This window comes from Tyto alba, unplaced genomic scaffold, assembly GCF_018691265.1.
Source record: "Tyto alba isolate M040663 unplaced genomic scaffold, T.alba_DEE_v4.0 Super-Scaffold_28, whole genome shotgun sequence".
NCBI lineage: Eukaryota > Metazoa > Chordata > Aves > Strigiformes > Tytonidae > Tyto > Tyto alba.
Window position 1 is genome coordinate 588442 of NW_024881302.1, and position 20192 is coordinate 608633.

A 20192-nucleotide genomic window follows, 5' to 3' on the forward strand; every position below is an offset into this window, starting at 1 on the left:
AGCAGGGGTCAGGCTCATCATTTAAACCCAGGAACACGACCAACAGACTCTTCGCTTTTCTCTTTTCCAAGGGGGCTGTTTTTCTCCAGGCCTATTTTAGGGTTTTCTGTAGCATCTACATGCTTGAGCGATACTGGGCTCGCACACAGAGTGAAGCTCACAAACTTTGACGTTACTAGTAGCACTTAAACCATTAGCAGCAAAGCGCTGTAGTGTTTACTTAGCGGATTAATGAGCAAAATCCTGGAGAAAGGGTGTTCTTGAAAATACAGCACAACAGTTCGATTATTTTGGGCCTGGTGACATGTGACGGTTCCCGACGCGCTCCACAAATCGTGGGAAGAGACGTCTCTGCTGTGCTTGCCGGGATGTGGAGCCCTGGGCTCAGAACCCGGGCGAGCGCCTCGGCGCGGCAGGGTCCGTGCGCAGGCCGGGGCTCGGCGGGAGCGGGGCAGGACGCGCCGGGGCGCGGCGCTGGGACGTGGCCCTGGTGCAGCCCCCGGCCGCGTCCCCGCCGGGGCTGAGGGGGCACGGGGGCTGCCGAGGGGCTTCGGCGCGTGGCCGTGCTGCCTCCCCGCTCCCAGGGGCTCTCCCGGCACCGCGCACCCACCCTCGCCTGCAAACAGACGCAGCTCACCCGAGGCAGAGGCAGGACCCCGCTCTGCGGGCGCGCCGGAGCTCTGCCCTGCCCGCGGGTGGCCTCTCGCGCCTCGCTCGCTCTCTTTGCGAGAAGAGCGAGCACAGCGTGGAGGGGCTGCAGGCACGGAAAGCAGCTCCCGCTCCCGTGGCTACAATCAGGGACCCTGTGGATAACCATCATCAGGCGATAAAACACTGCAAAGAGCCCCGATTCATTCCTGCATCCCATCCCTTGAGCTGAAAGTGAGTGGAGAGGCCGGGAGAAGACTGCTGCCCAGCACGGCTGCAGGGGGGGCTCCCCGGGCCAGAGGCCAGGGGACCCCCAGCGCTGGCATGCAGTGGATTCATGCCCTTAGCTCTGGGTGCAGAAGAAAATCCCTGCCTGATGCTGGAGTGGCCCCTCTCCAGCCCCCAGCTGGGTGAAGCACAGGGACCCACCAGTGAAGAGCCTAGCCCTCTGCTCCCAGCTCAGCCCAGAACCCCCACCAGATTTACTGGGAGCTGGACCCAGGCATTGGCGGGAGGCTGGTGCTTCATGTCTGTGCTTCCTCTGCATGGAAGACTCGGGCTAGAAAAAACAGCGCACGTGTAGGATCTAACCCAGGCCTAAAGGTTTAAGAGAGGTGAAGGGGAAAAGATATTGAAAGAGCTATGTTACATGGAAATATTCATACAGTCTTCAGCCCAGATTAGTCCCAATGCACTGGATCCACAGAGGAGGGAGGGCAGCTGAGTCACTACACTTCAGCAAAAGCCAACTCACAGCAGGTCCCAGAGAAAAAAAATCAATACACTTTCCCTAAGTTACCAGAAGTGCAGAGGGCACAGTACGCTGGGAAGGCCTTCTGCAGAGAAATACAGCAGCTGCCAGGCTTCTGCAGCGGTGCCCGTCATTAGCAGCAAAGCCCGATCTATCCATCCACTGTAGGTGTTCCCGTAGTGCCCATCAGCACAGTCTCACAGCGCCGGTGGAAGTGGTTTGATTTGCCGAATACCCTGAGCTGATCGGGGCGGCCCAGGCATTACCCAGCAAAGCAATTACAGCTCACAGTGAGGGTCTCCCTGTGTGGGACCGAGGCCGAAACGGCCCCGAGCTATTGCTGTCCAACAGCCGGTAAGGGACGCTGCGGGGGGCCCCCGCCGCACACCCTCGGACACGTCAGCACCACCGGCAGCCGCGGCGCCAAGAGCCGGGCGCTCCGGGCTGGGCTCGGCCCCGGCACGCCGGCCAGGGCCCGGGGGGGAGCGGAGCCCACTCCAGATAACGGTGCGTGACAGCCGCCTCCCCCGCACAGGCGAGCTCAGCGTCCACGGGGACACGGCAGAGCGCTGGCTCCGCAGCCACAGCCAGCTGCTCCTCGGAACCGCTGGCTTGGGAGCACGTGTTTATTCCTGCAGAAGAGCTCCCTGTCATGGTATTATTCATTATTTGAATGAGGGTGGCAGCTCACAGAATAACACACAGGCCTGACTGCTAGGGAGAACGCTCAAAAAAACCCAGACAGGCGGTGAAAATAGCATTAGACATGCAAACCATTTCATTGCCTGTCATGGTGACTGCTCCCTGCAGTGGCTGCAATGGGGCCGCTCCACACATAAAGCTACGCCCCTGTGGAAGTGCTTAACGTGTGGAGGCCTAGGGCAGAGGGAGAGGAACGTGGTCTAATTACAGAGACCTTGCGGCAGCCTCTCTGTGAAGGGAGTCAAGGAGTAAGGCAGTGTGCGTGTACCTGTAGAATTTAAATCCCGATTATTTGGAATAATCTTCAAATCAGTGAACTTTAAAACTCAACAATTTAAGTTCACCACTATCAGATACTCTCTCTGCATTGTGGAGATCACATTTTTGTTAAAACTGCAAATTGATTTTCAAAATACTGTTACAAATCCCCAGTCTTCTGTTAAACATATGGTGTTGAGATAGCCTTGAAAGTGTGAACAGACAGAACTGAACCTCCTCCCCGTGCTGAGCCTGTGGGCAGCTGGAAACGGTGGACTCTGAGCACTGGGCTGTTCCGCTTGGCCCAGAGAGCTACCGCGATACCCAAGAGCTGAGGTTTGCTGCGCTGGCCACTCGCACAGGCAGAACGACCCAGGTAAGGCACCATCTGTCCCACGCTAAGAGCCCCCGCTCTCCTCAGGCAGCCACCCCAAAGTGTTTCTCCTCCGACACTTCCAGACCGGTCACCAGCGGCATCTGCGCATGCGGAGGTGCCGGCGCCTGCACAGGTGACAGCGGCGGCAGAGCAGCTGTGCAACGCCAGCAGGGTCACCCCCCTTTCTCCTCGGGTTGCAAAAAGCCACCTGGGAGCACCCCGAAGCCAGGGCTGCCCTGCACACCCCAGGTCCAACCCTGCGGTACTCGGCCTCTCCAACAACCACTGGAGCAGACACCGAACCAAGGCCTCCAAGGTGACAAACCTGTCCAAGTGTTGGACACGGCGGGCAGCTTGCAGTTCCCATTATCCACAAAATCCTCTTGTGCATGCTTGCTTCATGCCCAGGCAAGGAACTCGGGCACATCCCGGATGCTGCTTCTCTTTGTATCAGTAATGAGCATTTGTGGATGCAAACTAAATTCCTTCTGTGCTCAGGGGCCTCCAAAGTGTCCCCATCGTTCTGCTGTCCTCGTTGCACTCTCAGAAAGGCTCTCACAATTCATTTCCAACTGCAGGGTAGCTCAGGGCAGAGCTCACAGCATGGGATATGCCCACTGAGGCACGAGCATCGCACTGGAGAGAGCACGTCACCCGTGCAAATGCCTCTGGTCCAGCCTGGCCACGGGGGCTGCCCAGGGGGGTTACCCGTTACCCTGTGCCCGGGCCGAGGGGGCAGCAAGAGCTGCCCTGGGTGAGCGAGGGACCAGAAGGACACTCGGGCACTGGCTAAAAAGCAGCAGCAGGTCCCGCAGGGAAGGATGCCGTGTCCTGTGGTTTAGAAGGAATAAGTGGGCCAAAGAGGGATGCCAGCAACTACCGAAAGAGAGGCATATACCTGCTCCTTGCCCCAGCCTTTGTCCCTGGGGGCACCAAGTTCTGGCATACCGTAAAGGATGAAGTCATCAAATTTCATCAACAGAGATAATATTTACTGCCAGGAATCAGTGTCCTGGACTTGAGAGAGAGATGAAGTTATGCAAGTAATACACTACACCAGAGAGAAATATTGCCACACTGCTAACAAAAGGAAGGAAAGGTTAAAAGTCACTTCCCACTCAGCCTTTAGCACACTTTTTAATAGTAGCCAAGTTACAGTCGGCATTAAGAAAAAAAAAAAAAAAAGGCAAGCTAGGAAATTTATCAACAAAGGTTAATGTACGTGGGGGTATTAAGTGCAGTTTAAGGAAAGTTGTATCATTGAACTTGTCCTTCAGACAGCCCAACATTAGAGTGTACAGAATCACAAATTACAATTACACAAACAATTCTGGCAGCATAACACTAACAAACCAAAGCAAGCCTTCAACCCAGTTCGCATTGGTACATGTGTACGACAACCTCAGTTTAGTAATTTCTACATAAACTTTGACTGCAGAGCTAAAGCAATCACAGACAGCAGAGCTTTCCCCAAAGGTTACCCGGAAAACAGCACAGGCTGCAGAGAGCTGCTGTGACAGGCTTGCCACGCTGCACCAGCCAACAGGCAGAGCCCTGTGTGGGCATGAACTTCAGCCTCTGACCGCTGTCCTGGCACAGATCCTGGGCACCGTGTTTATGGCTGACTAACCTCAAGGCAGCAGGGACATGAATAACGCAGTGTGGGACACACACAAAAGAAATGGTAGCGTTTAGGTTCTGTCTCCATTTTGCAGGCGGGGAAACTAAGGTGGGGAAATGCTTCTCTTCCCTACAGCTCTGCCAGACTAGAAGATATTCTCAGTACTGAATGACAAAGCAAGGAATCCTGAGTGTCTGCTGCTTCCTTATTTCACTACATAAGAAAAAACTTGACAGTATTAAAATCTAACAGTTTATAATGCACAAAAAGAAGTGCTATATGCAAAAATATAAACAAGTGATAGAAGTCCCTGTAAGGAGATGCTGGTATGAACACTTCAGTAGTTGCCTCTTTGCTTAAAGGAAATTGGCATTTAAATGGATGGGGAAAAATCTCCAATTACTCTACCTGGGACACAGCTGCAAGCAGTCAGCCTTCTTGGTGCACTCAATCAGATAATCTCAGAGAAGGTCAGGAAGAAATAGCTGCTGGTGCGGAGGGTGATCTTTCCCCCCCTCCGTTTTTGTTCAGTATTTGCACAGCACCAAACACATCAGCCTCCTGGGCCGTGACAGCAGCCCGGTCCCGGTCCCTCAGCGGGGGAAGCCTGTCGCTCAGGCGCCGATCGCCAGCGCTGTGGGACCTGGTGTCCTGGCTCAGCAAGGCTGAAAAACTTTTGCCACGAGAGAGAAGAGTGCTGTTTGGGCTGGGCAGGTGGGGCGATGGCTTTAGGTTAAACAATCAGAGCAAACCATCAGGGCCACAGTGGCAATTAGACAGCGGCGTAATTTATTTATTCCATCCCCCCAGCCAACTCTGCCCAGGACCCTCGCAAATCAGCTCTGACTCAACCTTTTCTTCCCCCACCTCTCTACCAGTGCAGCATAGCACCAGTGCTAGAAATCAGCTAAACAAACCACAGAGATACTGCAGGGGTGAAAAATTTCAAAATACATTCTGCAAATGAAAGCCTGCATGTGCCTTTTACTCCATGAGAGGAGTTACAGCCAGTCTCTAGCCCTTTTCTTGTAGCATGACTTTAAAGATGAAAAAGCAGCTGCTTGCCATATTCAGTGCTTGATCTTCTTCTGCCTACTTTGAATAAAACCAAACCTTTTTATATGCCACTTTCTAGCCTCTCCCAGCAAGTTTCTAAACTTATTTTTCAAGGCAAGTCCTTTCTGCAGGAAAATTCAGTAAAATAGGATATTCTGTCTAAAATCTTATATATAAACACAATAACCACAGTCAATCCTTTACTCCTTCCCCACGTTAGTACAGTACACTGAAAACACTCTCAGAGACAAATGCACTTTCTCAGTGTTGATCTCCACTTTATTGAAGTCCCTCAAGAAAATCCCCCAGTATTTTAACAAAGCTAAGTGGATGCTACACCAAGTAAGTGTTATGAAGACTTTGCTTCCACAATTGCCACAGAAAATTGCCTGGAGTTCCTCACGTTTAAACACCAGTGGTTTGAAGACTGTGTACTCTATTTTAATAAAAAGTGACCAGATAATCCAAGCAGTAACTAACTTGCTGCCTTTATCTAATTTTTCCTTCGTTTTCAGAGCAGATAAACAGCAACCATACTAAGCACAACAGAAAGAAAGAACTTTATCAGTTTAGCCACAGACTATTTCTTATGAAGAAACTAGTATGGGTTGCTTTTAACTGTAAGCTACAGAGCTACTAGTAATTTGCAAATTCCACTGATATACTGCATTCTTTTTAGTTTTGAGGTTTTTAAAAAGAGAGAGAGAAACCCTGAGCCATTCACAATTCATTGATTTGCTAAACCTGCCAAGGCACTTAACACTTCATTACTGCAGTCCAGTATTTTCTAGTAATCAGGACTTTTAGCATAAGATTCCCTTAAAATGTTACCCTACGTCAGACAACAACATTTAGAGACTTCTTCACAAATAGAATTAGATCTCGTCAATGGAAAAAACTTTCTGATGTGGAACTTGTTGAATGAAGAGTAAATCTTGTTTGTAAAGTGAACCCTACAGCCTGCATGAAAGCAAGCATTCTTCTTCACTTCAAAGCCCTCAGCATCACCTGGAACAACTCACAATCTTGTTTATTTCAGTAATTATTAATTACTGACCTATTTAGGCATGTTTTATGCCAAGTGCAGCTGAACTGCTACAAGTCTGCTCAGGCGCTCTGTGCACGGGAGTTACAGAAGAGGGATGTTTTCACACGTTTTCTGCCTCTCCCGCAGAGCACCGCATTTTAAATCCCCGCAGCTGTCAGGCGAGGCACCCACGCGATCGCCCGGCCTGCCCTGACGGCGCGGTTCGGCTGTCGGGCTCCGCACCCACCGCGGCCCCACAGACCCACGCAGCGGTCCCGGGACCCGGGTCCCACCTCCCAGCCACCTACTGGGGCCATCCGGGGGGGGGGGGGGCGGGGGGGGCACCGAGGGAACCCCTGCCCCCCGGCACCTCCCGCCCCGACGCTCACTGACACACACTCCCCCCCCCACACACCCCCCCTCCCCGCGGTCGGGACGGCCCCGCGCCCGCAGCCTCACCTGTACCACTCCAGCCCCTTCTCGTAGTTCCTGTCGAAGAAGTGGGGCTCGGTGCCCACGGCGCGCACGTCGGGGTGCGCCCGGATGGCCTCCAGCAGCGCCCGCGTCCCCCCCTTCTTCACCCCGATGATGAGGGCTTGCGGCAGCCGCTTCTCTCCGTAGTCCGGCGTGGTGCTGCCGCCGCCGCGGTTTCCCGGGCTGCCGGCCCGGCTCAGCTCCTCGTCCGTGGTGCTCGACTCCTGCGGGTCCCTCTCGAAGGCTCCGCTCTGCGCCGTGATCACCTCCCCGGGGGCCAGCGGCGTCCGCAGCCAGGCGCCCGCCGCCCCTGCCCGGCTGCCGTTGGAGGCCCGCGTCGGAGCCGCGGAGGAGGGGGCCGGGGAGCCGGAGCTGCCCGGGGGGCTGGCGGGGGAGCGCGGGGCCCTGGGGACCGCCGTGCCGGGGAGTGCGGCGGGGGGGCGCGGGGCTGCTGTGCCGGAGAGGGCGGCCGGGGAGCGCAGGACGCCCGGGCCGGTGCCCCCCATGAGGCTGTAGCACAGGTAGGTGAGGCAGAGGGAGAGGCTGCACATGCAGAGGAGCTTCCGCGCCGGGGGCACCTTAGAGCCGCGCCCGCCCGGCACCCCCGGCTGGGCGGGGGGGGACATGGCTGCTCCCCGCTCCTCGCCCCGGGCACCGGGCGCACATGGTGTCAGCCGCCACCCGGCCGCCCCAGCCGCATGGGGCGCCGCTGCCCTCCCGCCCCGCCGCCGCCGCCGCCGCCGGTGGGGGGGGGGGGGGGGCCCCGCATGGCACGGTCGCCGCCGGCCCCCGCCGAGCACCGGGGCTCCTGGGCTCAGCGCGGCTGCGCTCCGGTGCCGCCCCGGCGCCGCCGGCTCCGCACTGTTGCCTCCCGAGTTCCTGCTGCTAAACTTTGTGCCGGGTGGGAGGTGGGGGCGCGCTCCCGGCGAGGGGAGGGCCCGCCGCCGCCGCCGCCCCCCCCCCCCCCCCCCCCCTCCCGCCGCCGCCGCCGAGAGCGCGCCCGGCCCCGCCGAGCGCCGCGCAGGCACCGCCGGGCCGGGCGGGGCAGCGGCCGGTCAGCACCGCGGACAGCGGCCGGTCAGCACCGCGGACAGCGGCCGGTCAGCACCGCGGACAGCGGCCGGTCAGCACCGCGGACAGCGGCCGGTCAGCACCGCGGACAGCGGCCGGTCAGCACCGCGGACAGCGGCCGGTCGGCACCGCGGGGGGCTCGCAGCCCCCCCCGGGGGCAGCGCTGGGGCCAGGGCAGGCCCCGGCCGTCTGCAGCCCCGCTGGCCCCCGCTGTGCTGGGGACAGCCCCCAGCAGCCCCACACCCCGCCCGCCCCCACCTGCTCCCCAGATCCCCCCGCTGTGCCGCATCCACCGCCTGCCAGCGCTCGGGGCCGCAGGGCAGGTGCAGGAGGCAGTGCCAGCCCCGCAAACCCTTCTCCTGTCCTTCAGCAGAAATCACCATGCCACAACCCCCTTGACCCCTTGTCCTGACCTGGTCCCCTCCGCCTCCCCCAAAGTGCATTCTGTATTGTCATCCTCTCGCCCCACTGTCTCCAGTGGATGGCTCCTGCCCAAATCCTCCAGCTCCCCAAAGAGGAACGACAGATCCTCTGGGACAGCCCCACGCGGCAGGGACAAGGTCCCCTAGCTCTGGCCCCCTGACGATCTTGGGCAGAGTGGACAGGTTTCATAGGGCAGCCTGCTGCCTCCTGGGAGCCTCAGGAGACGTAGTAGACTATGGACAGGGGCAGGCAGTAGCTTCTTTGCTGGTACAGTGGACCTAAGGACCATCTGGAGCATGGGGGTTTCATAGTTTAGGTGCAAGGAGCTGCGTTTGTAGGTGAGGCCAATTACACTCTTGCGTGTTGCTCTTCCAGGAACTGTCCCCAGCCTTGCTGGAGCAGGCTGGGGCTGAGAGCCTCCCTCCTCACAGTTTTTCTGGAGCAGCCACCACCTTTTCCCAGCTCCACATTTTGGCACTGCACACTTCCAGTTCTCAGCTTTGTCTTTAACAAGGATTTTTCTGAGGGGAATAAATGCTTTAGTGTCTCTCAGCTTCCTTCTATCCGTTATTCTGGGGTCTCCCAGGAGTATCTCCCTCACAGGTGTTTCCCTGTGACATTGGGGTACATCTCAGCTCTTGGCACCCTGGCCACCATGGTCTCTCTCAGCAGAACAGTGCTGGCATTGCCATGGTACAGAGTTGAATTGAAAAACACAGTCATTTGCTAAATCCTTCACAGGTGAAGGATCAGCAGCCTAACCTTTTGCACCTGAACTGCTACCCCAACCCACCGGCACCATGTGAATACTGCAGATCACCCAAAGAGGCAGCACCTGAGCCAGGAGGCAAAAGCTGCAGAGCAGTTGCATGTTAACACAAACGGGCGCCCCAGCTGGGCTTCTGGACAAGCACTGGAAAAGTACAGAGTACAATTCCAGCCTTGTGTGACTGTGAGTGCTGGGTACCTCATCCTGCCCATGAGCAGGAGGAGTATTTAAAAGTCAGTGACCCTTATCCACTAGCCTCCAGTTTGGGAAACTGCGGACCTGTGCATCCCATCACACAGAGGTGCTCTGGGCGAGGGCTGTATGGGAGAGAGCTGGTGGAGCTCCCTCATGCCCCCCCAGCTGAGCAGCCATGGCCTAGATTTTACAGGGGAAGTCCAGGGATTCCTTCAAATCTGGCTGCTACTGTGTAAAGCTCGGCAGGGAACATAGAATGGACTGGGTTAAAAGGAACCTTTAAAGATCATCTAGTTCCAACCCCCCCTGCAATGAGCAAAGACATCTTCCACTAATCAGGTTCCTCAGGGCCCCTTCCAACCTGGCCTTGAATGTTTCCAGTGGTGGGGCATCTGCCACCTCTCTTTGCAACCTATGCCAGTGTTTCATCATCCTCACTGTAAAAAATTTCATCTGTATAACTAGCCTGAATATAACACTCTTTTAGTTTAAAACCATTACCCCTGGTTCTATTGCAACAGGCCCTGTTAAAGACTTTGTCCACATCTTTCCTGTAGCCCCCCTTTAAGTATTGAAAGGCCACAATAAAGTCTCCCCAGAGCCTTCTCTTTTCCAGGCTGCAACCCCCCAACTCTCTCAGCCTGGCCTCTCAGGGGAGCTGCTCCAGCCCTCCCCCAAGCATCTTCGTGGCCTCCTCTGGCCCCTCTCAAGCAGCTCCGTGTCCTTCTGCTGTTGGGGGCCCCCGAGCTGGCCCCAGCACTGCGGGGGGGGGGGGGGGGGGGGGGGAGGGGTGGTGGTCTTACCAGAGCAGAGCAGAGGGAGAGAATCCTCTCCCTGGCCCTGATGCCCACCCTTCTCTTGATGCAGCCCAGGGTATGGTTAGCTTTCTGGGCTGTGACTACACATTGTCAGCTTGTGTCTAGCTTTTCATTCACCAGCATCCCCAATTCCCTCTCCACAAGGCTGCTCTCAATCCCTTCATCACTCAGCCTGTATTAATACCAGGGACCACCCTGACCCAGGTGCAGGACCCTGCACTTGGCCTTGTTGAACCTCATGAGGTTCACATGGGCCCACTTCTTGATCTTGTCCAGGTGCCTCTGGACAGCATCTCATCCCTCAAGTGTGTCAATGGCACCACTCAGCTTGGTGCCATCTGAAAATTTGCTGAGGGTGTGCTCGATCCCACTATGTCATTGATTAAGTTATTAAACAGTACTGGTTCCAGTACAGACCCCTGAGAGATACCATTTGTCACCAATCTCCATACGGACATTGAGTCATTCACCATCCTCCAGATGGAACCATCCAGCCAATACCTCATCCACCGAACAGTCTACCCATCAAATCTATCTCCAATTTAGAGAGAAGGATGCTGTGGAGGACCATGTCAAAGGCCTTACAGAAGTCCAGATAGATGACAGCTGTAGCTCTTCCCTTGTCCACCGATGTGGTCACTGCATCCTAGAAGGCCACTAGGTTGGTCAGGCAGGCCTTGCCCTTGATGAACCCATGCTGGCTGGCTCAAATCACCTCCCTGTCCTCCATGTGCCTCAGCATAGCTTCTGGGAGGATCTGCTCCATGATCTTCCCAGGCACAGGAGTGAGGCTGACAGGTCAGTAGTTCCCACGGTCCTCCTTTCTACTCTTTCTAAAAATGGGCGCAATTTTTCCCCTTTTCCAGTCGCCAGGGACTTCACCTGACTGCCACAACCTTTCAGATATCCCGGAGAGTGGCTTGGCAATTCCCTCAGGACTCAGGGAGGCATCTCGCCAGGTCCCATAGACTTATGGATGTTCAGGTTCCCCAGGTGGTCACGAACCTGATCTTCTCTTACTGTGGGAGGGACTTTGCTCCCCCAGTCCCCATCCCGTGGTCCAGCCACTTGAGAGGTGTGGGAAGAGAGGTTGATAGTGAAGACTGAGGCAAAAGAGTTATTGAGTACCTCAGCCTACTCCTCATCCGTTGTTACCAGCTTGCCCGTCTTGCTCATCTGGGAGGTATGCTCTCTCTGACCTTCCTTTCCTGGCCGACGGACCTGTAGAAGCCCTTTTTATTGTTCTTTGCATCCCTTGCCAAGTTCAGCTCCAGCTGCACCTCGGCCTTCCTGACCCCACCCCTACACAACTGGGCAGTGTCCCTACACTCTTCCCGGGATTCCTGTCCCTGCATCCCCTGCCTCTGTGCTTCTTCTTGCTCTTTCGTTTGACCAGCAGGTCTCCACTCAGTCCTGCAGTCAGTCTCTTGCATCCTTCCCTGATTTGTTACACCTGGGGATCGAAGATTCTATGGAAAATGTCCTTAAAGAGCTGCCAGCTCTGTTCTACCCCCTTGTCCCAGAGGGCAGTTTCCCAAGGGGTCCTATCGACTGATTCCTTGAACAGCTGGAATTTTGCTTTCCTATAATTCAGGGTCCTGACTTTATTCTTCACCTGACCCATAATCCTCAGGATTGTGAATTCCATCAGAGAAACATGCCACTGGAGGCTCAGCTATGCTTGGTCTCATGGCAAAAGCAACATCTGAAAAAAAAAAAAAAAAAAAAAAAGTGCCAATATTAACTAGATACCCAGAGCTGAGAAAAATATTAATCAAAATAGAGGAAGATCACAGACTTTACCCATAATGAACAAAAGCTCAATGCTGCTCTCAGCTGGACATGTGTTCTCTCTGTGCAGCTCCAGTTCCAATAGAGATTATTCCTTCATAATATATTTTTTATGGTACACATGAGACCTCTGAAATGCAGTGTCTTGTGTCCTGTAAATCATTTCCTGTAACTTGTGGATTCCTTTTCAACTGCATTACGGTAATGTGAATGTTAAGGGACTAACTTGAACTGACAGAAGCAAAGCCTCGCATCCCTCACTCGCAGGTTCCTGCCCCGGTGCTCGGAGGAGGCTGCACAGCCCGTGCCCAGGCGGCGGGTGCTCGGCCGGGGGTGTCCCCGGGAGCTCTGCAGAGCCCACCGGGGAGGCACACGGCCCCTGCCTGGCAGGACGAGCCCACAGAAAGTTTGCTGCAAATTTAGCCATCAGCCTTGTGCCTTAAATGAAAATCCCAAGTAGGTGCAGTTTGGGTCATGGTGGGGGACAGTGCATGCTGCAGGACACACTGGCATTCTCGGGAAGCCCTGAGCAGACTGGGTTTGCTCTGCTGCTCTGCTTAGCTCATATATATGTCTTGTCACGTAACTGTTATAATATGTATAGATCTACCTCGAGAGAGATGAATCCTCCTCATACATGGAAATACATTTATTCCAAATTGGAGAACCCACAGAGAGTCTGCTGGCATCAGGAAGCCTGCTCTTGAGTTTCCCAATATCATACACAAAAAAAAAAAAAAAAAAAAATTATTTCAGTTCCAAAAATACAAGATAAACATCGAAATAGACACCATTTAATGAAGAGTCGCAGTGCTTTGGTCTTTCTTATACTGAGCACACATCTAAACCACAGTGCTTAGCAAAATGCCCTGGTTTGACATCCTTGTGTCTCTTCCACTGTGATGTGCTGCACAGAAGACTAATAGGATTTGCAGGCAAATCATACATAACGGAAAGACTATTTCTTCTCGGGCACCAGCTTCCAGCCCAGAGGAAATTTTACAACCAGAATGTAAAGCCCTCTAAAACAAATGGTTTAGCCTTAAATGCCTACTGCCTGGGCTCTGACTCTTTTTATTCATCATAGAATGTGTATTTCTCCTGCATGGATGTCAAACGCATCCATGAGCAGATCTGAGTGTTATCTGAGTGTCTGGTGCTGTTCAGCCAGTGGATGCAATAGGAGCTGATGGAGTGTAACACCTTATTTGACAGTTCTGCTTTTAAAGGCTTATGTATTTACACTGCATACCTGCACACTTCTATTCACATTAATTAGCAATAAGAGTGCTTCCCAAGCATTCAGTAAGTGTCCAGTCTAGCGAGGCCAACTGGTGCTGTGAGCCCTGCGAGAGAATTGCCAGGATAGGTCAGTCTGGTGGATCATCTAGTTCATGCCCCAAATTTTGGCAGGGATCAAGGCCAGTTGCTTTGGAGAAAGGTGGGGGAACTCTGTAGTGGGCAGCCACGGAGCAGCCTCCCCTCAGATGTAGTTTATTCTAAGCCCCCATCACTTAGTGTGACTTGTGCCTGTCCCAGCCGGGGGGGCATGCCGGTGATGCTCTCATCTTCAAAGGGACAGCAGGGTTGAGATTCGTACCAAAATCTTGGTTATGGGGACATGTGATGATAAGTCATGGCAGGCAGCTGGGACCCCTTCCTTGCACCAGCTGGTAGGACCTGACTCTGCATGTGCTAAAGGCAAGGCTCTAATTAGAGCTGGTTTTCCTACGTAATAGACTGGAAAGCCCTTTCCGAGATGTTGCTGACCTCCAGCAGCACAAGGGTCTCTCACCCCGGGTTGGTGCCGTGCAAAGGCTGGTGGCTTGGCTCGTGAAGGGGAAAGCAGAGCTCCCTCCATGACAGGACCAGGTGAGGGTTGGCTCACTTGCTCTTTAGACATGGGAACATCCATGATCCTCATCACCTCTGCTCCAGGAATGTAAACTGGGAAAGGAACAGGGGCAGAGCCAGACACCAGGGACAACTTCCAGAGTGAAGAGGCCATCTGAGGGGACCTGGGCATATTCAGCCAAGTGAGAGGAGGGCTGGAGAGCCTACCCCTGCTCTCTAAATGCACGAGCAGATGAGAACCAAGGAAGGAGGAAAATGGCCTCGGATAACAGGCAGTGCTGGCACAAAAACAAAGAGGTGTGAATTGGCACAAAACCATTTTGGCTGGAAATCAGATGGTTTCTAGCTGTGGGAGAAATGTTGTTCTGGAACAGATTCCTGAGAGTAGTACCGGGGGCAAGGCATGCAATTAGTTTTAAGATTGAGTTTGAAATGGACTTTATAACATGGTTGCCAGCAATTGCAGGGAAATGGGATTTGATGGCCCAAGCTGTCCCTTCCAGTTCTACGTTCCTGTTGTGATTCACAAACACCAATCTGAGAAGACCTCTGACAGGAAAGGGCTCTTTAATCTATCGATGGGAAGCCAGAATTAGACACATTTGAGTGAAATGAAAAGTGTGTATTTTAACAGGGACAGTAATTTCCTTTTGTAATAATTTGTGAAGGAATATGGCAGGTTACCTCTCTTGGAAGGCTTTACACTGTCAATGGGAGTCTTTTGGAAGAAATGGTCCTACTGGGCCAAGCTGTAAACCAGAGATGCAGTCCCTGCAGGAAAGTCTCTGCCCTCTGAATCTCTGCATGCTGCTATCTCAATTACTGCTTCTGATAAGAAGCAAGCTTCCAGAGATTTACATCTTTATTTTCTGACTTTTACAAACACTAGAAATATATTTTTCAGAAAACTTCAGAGGTTAACCTCCTATCATTCCTCCTCATTATTTACTTGTCATCAGAAGCAGTGAACACCTTGAAAAGAGGTGGATTAATTCACACGGTGCTCTACTTCCTTCAGAGAATGAATGAAGTTTATAAATATATACTGAATAGAAAATAAACTGTAAAAATGCAATGGCATTTGAACTCTAGTCCAAGAAGACACTCAAGATGTTTTGCAGTGGCATTCCACACTGTCAAAGCATTTTCCCATTCATGGAAACAGCTTCAGGTTTAGAATTTGTTTAGAATTTGTTTGAATGGCTTTTAGTAGTGGCTTCTGTGACCTAAACTGTACAGCCTGGGAACCTACATCCATCTTCCTTGCCTAAAATTAACAAAAGGTGGAAAAGGAGCATCTCTGGGCAAGCAGCTCAGAAACCAAACCCCCTGTTTCCCTGACACATTGTTCATAGTTGCTATAAAAAAGGGAACAACTCTTAGACTTGGAAAAAGATATGTGGCACAAATATGTTGTGGTACATGATTTATGCAGTGAATAGTTCCGAAAACATAGGTGGAGAGAAAGCCATTCAGTCTGAGAGGTACATGCTGGCAGAGGCAATAGATTAGGCAAGGGGCAGTTACAGGTGACACGGGCAGAGGAACGAGCCAGATGGTCCTTCAAGGTCCCACCAGCCCTTCAAGCCTGTGTCTGTGCTCTCCGCACGGCCAAAGGCTGTAAAGGCTCCTGGCTCCCACCGTAGGAGCAGCAGAAGGGGTTGTGGCAAGCACTGGGGGAACAGGGGCTCTGGGCTCTGCTGTTCCTGCTGTCGCTGTTTTGATAAGCCAGCCCTTAGGAAAGCTGTGAGAAGGCTGAAGCCAGGAATTTTCCTACCGTTGCTGAACACCTGAATTACGTATGTGCTCCCTCTAATCCTCCCTGTGCTGGCAGTGCCGGGGCTCTCCCTCCTCCCTCTTGCTTTTCCCACTAGCAGCCTGCTGCCCACCTGGATCCGTGGGGCTCTATGGGGGCAGCCGGCCCTGCTCCTCGGAGAGGGGCTTGTCCGCAGGAGATGCAGGTGGAGGAGCAGGAAGGCTGCGGCCACCACGCTCACAGCAAGCCCAGGCCGGGGCTGCCGCTAGCCCCAGAGACACGGCCCCACGCACCGAGGCTGCACGGGGCTCAGCCCGGCGAGAGTCCCGCTGAGGGGGGCTGCACGCCGGGGCCACGCTCAGAGGCTCAGGCCGACCGCTGCCCCTGAGCAACCTGCTCCCACGCTGCAAGCCCCCGTTACTGCTCAGGACCAGAGTCTCCCATTCCCCTCACGGCTGCCCCCGGTCTCACTGATAAGCATGGGAGCGGGCTGTTCTCCCTGCAGGAAGGGTATTTCGGGACCTCTCCCATCTGTCATGTACTTACTCAGTGTAAGTGGGTGAGTGGCTCTATCTGCACGTTATCAGGAGATAATCTCCTGTTCTAATCTCGGCTCTTGCAGAATGAGGACCAGGGCTTGCAAAGGAAGCCCTTCGCTGATCACACGACAGGATGGCATGGCAAAGCCATGCCGAACACGGCGTAGCTGGCTGTGCCCATCCTGTGCTAAAGCAGTGATGCTGGTAGGAAAGGCGAAGGCAGCGGTCGCAGAGAAGCCATCTCATACTTGCAAGGTGGCTGATTACGCTATCTCTTGGCTACAGAAAGGGAAACCAAGTCAGGGAGGGAGGAGGAGAGCCACCTGCAGTCACAGAGTGACTGGTCCCAGCCTTGGAAGGGACCCTGCCCAACATCCCAGCCCCGGTGCGGGCGCAGCGTAGCCCTGCTCTGCCTCGGCGCTCGGGGCTGGAGCTCTCAGAGCCTGGCAGAGCATCGCACAGAGACCTGGCCCCGGCTGCCGACACTGCGGCTCTGTGGACGGGGCAGTGTCCAGGGCAGCTGTGACCAGAGCGTGGACGTGGCCTGCTGCTGACGTGGCCTGCAGCACCACTGGCTGCAGCGAGCTCACCCTGAGACATCATGACATCACGCAGCCAGACAGCCAAGGGGGAGAGACTAGCGAGCCAGCCAAGAGACCTCCTGGCCTCTCCACCTCACCAGCTGAGCCCCTGGACTGATGCTGCTACGGCTCTGCTCACACGGGGCTGGAAGAGTCTCTGCAGCACTGGGGAAATCGTGAATTGGGAAGGAGTGGGACGTACCTACCAAACAGCACAGAGCCCAGGGCCTTGGACACAGCTCATCTGCAGCACAGCCTGCCGCCAGCTTTGCATCAGGAGGGCGGATTGGAAGTGTTTTTCCGACATACACTGTGCTTTCTAAAACACCCTTCACCAGCTGCATGGCCCACACCAGGAGAACGCCCTGGCTGGGCGGCTCGGTTGCCCGAGGAGTGAGCTGGGCTGCTGTGCTGCAGCCTGGCAGAGCATCACCCCCTGGGATGCAGGACATCTCCTGCGCTTGCTCACGGGCCAGGGCTGCCTGTCGATGGCAAGATGCCATTGAATCAGCACAGTCGTGTCAGCCTCCCAGCTCCACCTCGGGTAGCTGGCTCCTGCCGCTCCGAGGTGCTCCTCATGTGTTACCATAGCAATCGGATAGCTGCCTGGAGAGGGACCAGCCAGCCCAGCCCCTCCAACCCATGTCCGAGGGCTGCAGCTCCCCCTGAGCCCCAGCCCAGAGCCCTACCCATCGAGATGCTCTCTCTCTCCATCACACACTGGTGCTTGGGCCGTGGAGCAAGGACACTGCCACGTCACTCGCTTCGTCCCTTCTGTGTGGAAGACCCTCTGGTAGCCAGCAACGCTGCCATTTTAAACTGTTAAATTAGACCTGACAAACCTGTTCCAGCACTGGGACGTGACTCTGCGTCACAGCCCGCGGTTCCCCAGCACTGCCCCCGACACAGCTCAGCACCCGATGTCTGTGGTCCGGGAGTGCGGGGCGGCCACAGAGACCCCACGGCATCCTCTGCTCATCCGCACAGCTCAGCCCTGGCAGTAGTGGGTGCTCAGCCGGGAGAGCTTTCACCCTCCTGCCATGGTGCAGAGTTACCCCCCGCCCCCCGAATCAGCATCAGGTTTTACAGGGACCCAGCAATGAGACTTCCCAGGACCTGCCCACAACCTACTGCCCTTTGCAGGCAGGAGCAGTGCCCAGTACGAGACTTCATAAATCATCCCTGTTCTTACTCATCCTTTCCCGTCCCTGCGCAGTTCCTCCTCCCCTCCTCACTTGCCACTCAGCCAAGCCCTGACGATTTCAGTAATTTAATCTCTGCTCATTAGATGGATCCTCCACCTCCCTCATCATTTCTGTAGCTCTTCTGTGAGCTGCCTAATTTATCACTCTGCCCGGTAACGAGGTACCCAGTGTGTTCCCGCTAAGATTTATTCTTTAGAAACACCCATACCACCTACTCTGCAGGGCTCTGCTCTCCTGACTGCTTAGGGATTCTTTCTTTTAGGATTTTGAATAATTTTACTTGGGATTGAAATTGGATTAATAAGTGATCATGACTATTCATTTACTAGATTTTGAAACCACATCTGCCTTCCTTGGTTCTGGTATCTTCTATAGTCTAGAAAAAGAAACCTCTGCTGATATATCCTTAACCACTGGGATGCAAATAATACCTGAATTCCAAGTGAGGAAATGAATTATGCTCCATGCCTTATACCACCAACTAGACAGCGAGGTCTGAGCAAGACAGCAGTTAATGTAGCCTGGGATGGCATTTAGAGAAGTCTGAAGTCATTTCTCCTCTATCAAAAATGAGAAGTTCTTGTTCTCTCATGTTAGAAATATTGTTGCGATATTAAATTTTACAAACCTGCCTGTTGTTTCATCATCATCCCGCTACCAGCTAGCTGCTGGTGTGGGATCAGAGCCTTGTCTGGCCAGCAGCACCGCAGACACGGCCCGAGACCTCCCGGGAGACCGCTGGGGTGCAGAGCCAGGTCCTACGACCCCTCCTTCACCAGCTGCAAACCAAGGAAGGCCACTGCTTGCCACGGAAGAGTGAGGTGACAGTGCCAGTGCTGGCCAAAGTCGGTGGTGGGATGCAATCCTCACCACCACCAGCACATCCCCCAGAGGTGGAAGGGAGAGGAACTCGCTGTCCCTCCCCCGGGGTGTCTCAGAGCATCGGAGCCTTCGTTAGAGGCAACAGAGAAGAGAGAAAGCAGGAAGGGATCCAGAGCTTTTTGGATAGTTTAGTTCAAATGAAACCCTTATTGCTCACAAGTACTCAGGACTCCTGCCTCTGAAAGCATTGCCTGGCGACGACGGTTCACATCCCATAGCTGCAAGTGATGGAGCAGTCCTGCTCTGGAGCACAGAACATCAACGGATTAAGCAAAGGAGCAGGAAACAAAACGGGTGTTTGCCACCCATTCACCAGTTTGCATGCAACCCTCTCTGATAAATTTTGCAACCTGAGCTTGTCCTCTGCTGTGCCAGTATACAGTAAATGTATTCAGCCTGTAATTTAGTCCAGCTGTAGGTGCAATTTCTAGGTAGAACTGACTCATGTAAAACATTTGGCTTCATTTTTGGAGCAGAAACCCCCTGCAATGTGCCAAGTGACTGACTTTTGCGAGCTTGTGTCACTGCATGTCAGGACAGCGCATTATCTGCGGCTAAAGCGCACAGCCCACGGTGAAGCGGCCCACGCTCTTCTCTGCACCTTCTTCTCCCTGGGTACCCACCGGCTTGGAACAGCAGGGCTTGGCCGAGCTGGGAGCCCCGGGACTGCGGCAGCAGGAGGGGGCTGGCAGCACACGCTGCCCGCCTCCAGCAGCCCCCGTCACCCACCCGTGCTGCCGGCCTTTCCCTCCAACAACCGCCACCGGCACGGCCAGCGCGGCCCAGTGCTGCCCTCCCTGTGGCACTAGCTCTGTTCCCAGGACCTCTCAGCTCTACAGGGTGGATTTTGGGGTGCTCCTGGGCTGGCTCCAGACTGGAGGCAGTGACCGAGAAAGGCTGCTGGGGGGCTCAGGACATGGTGGGGAAAGGGTGGAGGATGGAGCTGGAAACACCTATGCAGGGATCATCGAGCGCTTTCGCGGCGAGGATTTCCCACCCAGCTCCCTTTGTCCCTGTCCTGTGGAAGGCAGGAGCTGCGCTGGTGACCGGCGCCGGCCTTCACATCCCCTGTCTTCGTTCTCGTTTCCACATGCCCAGCTGTGGTCCCTGTTTCCACGTGTCCAGCTGTGGTCCCTGTTTCCACGTGTCCAGCTGTGGTCCCTGTTTCCACGTGCCCAGCTGTGGTCCCTGTTTCCACGTGTCCAGCTGTGGTCCCTGTTTCCACGTGTCCAGCTGTGGTCCCTGTTTCCACATGCCCAGCTGTGGTCCCCGTTTCCACATGCCCAGCTGTGGTCCCTGTTTCCACATGCCCAGCTGTGGTCCCCGTTTCCACGTGTCCAGCTGTGGTCCCCGTTTCCACGTGCCCAGCTGTGGTCCCCGTTTCCACATGCCCAG

At 54.6% G+C, this 20192-nt stretch overlaps 1 protein-coding gene across 1 annotated transcript in view; it reads right to left on the reverse strand.

The window, feature by feature from the left end:
* Nucleotides 1-7789, reverse strand: part of HS3ST4 (heparan sulfate-glucosamine 3-sulfotransferase 4) — a 62653-nt gene extending 54864 nt beyond the window's left edge. The window contains exon 1 of the mRNA XM_042798927.1: nucleotides 6899-7789. Within this exon, the coding sequence (XP_042654861.1) occupies nucleotides 6899-7539 (641 nt within the window). The 5' untranslated portion in view covers nucleotides 7540-7789. The remainder of the gene's footprint in view (nucleotides 1-6898) is intronic.
* Nucleotides 7790-20192: the final 12403 nt, after the last annotated feature.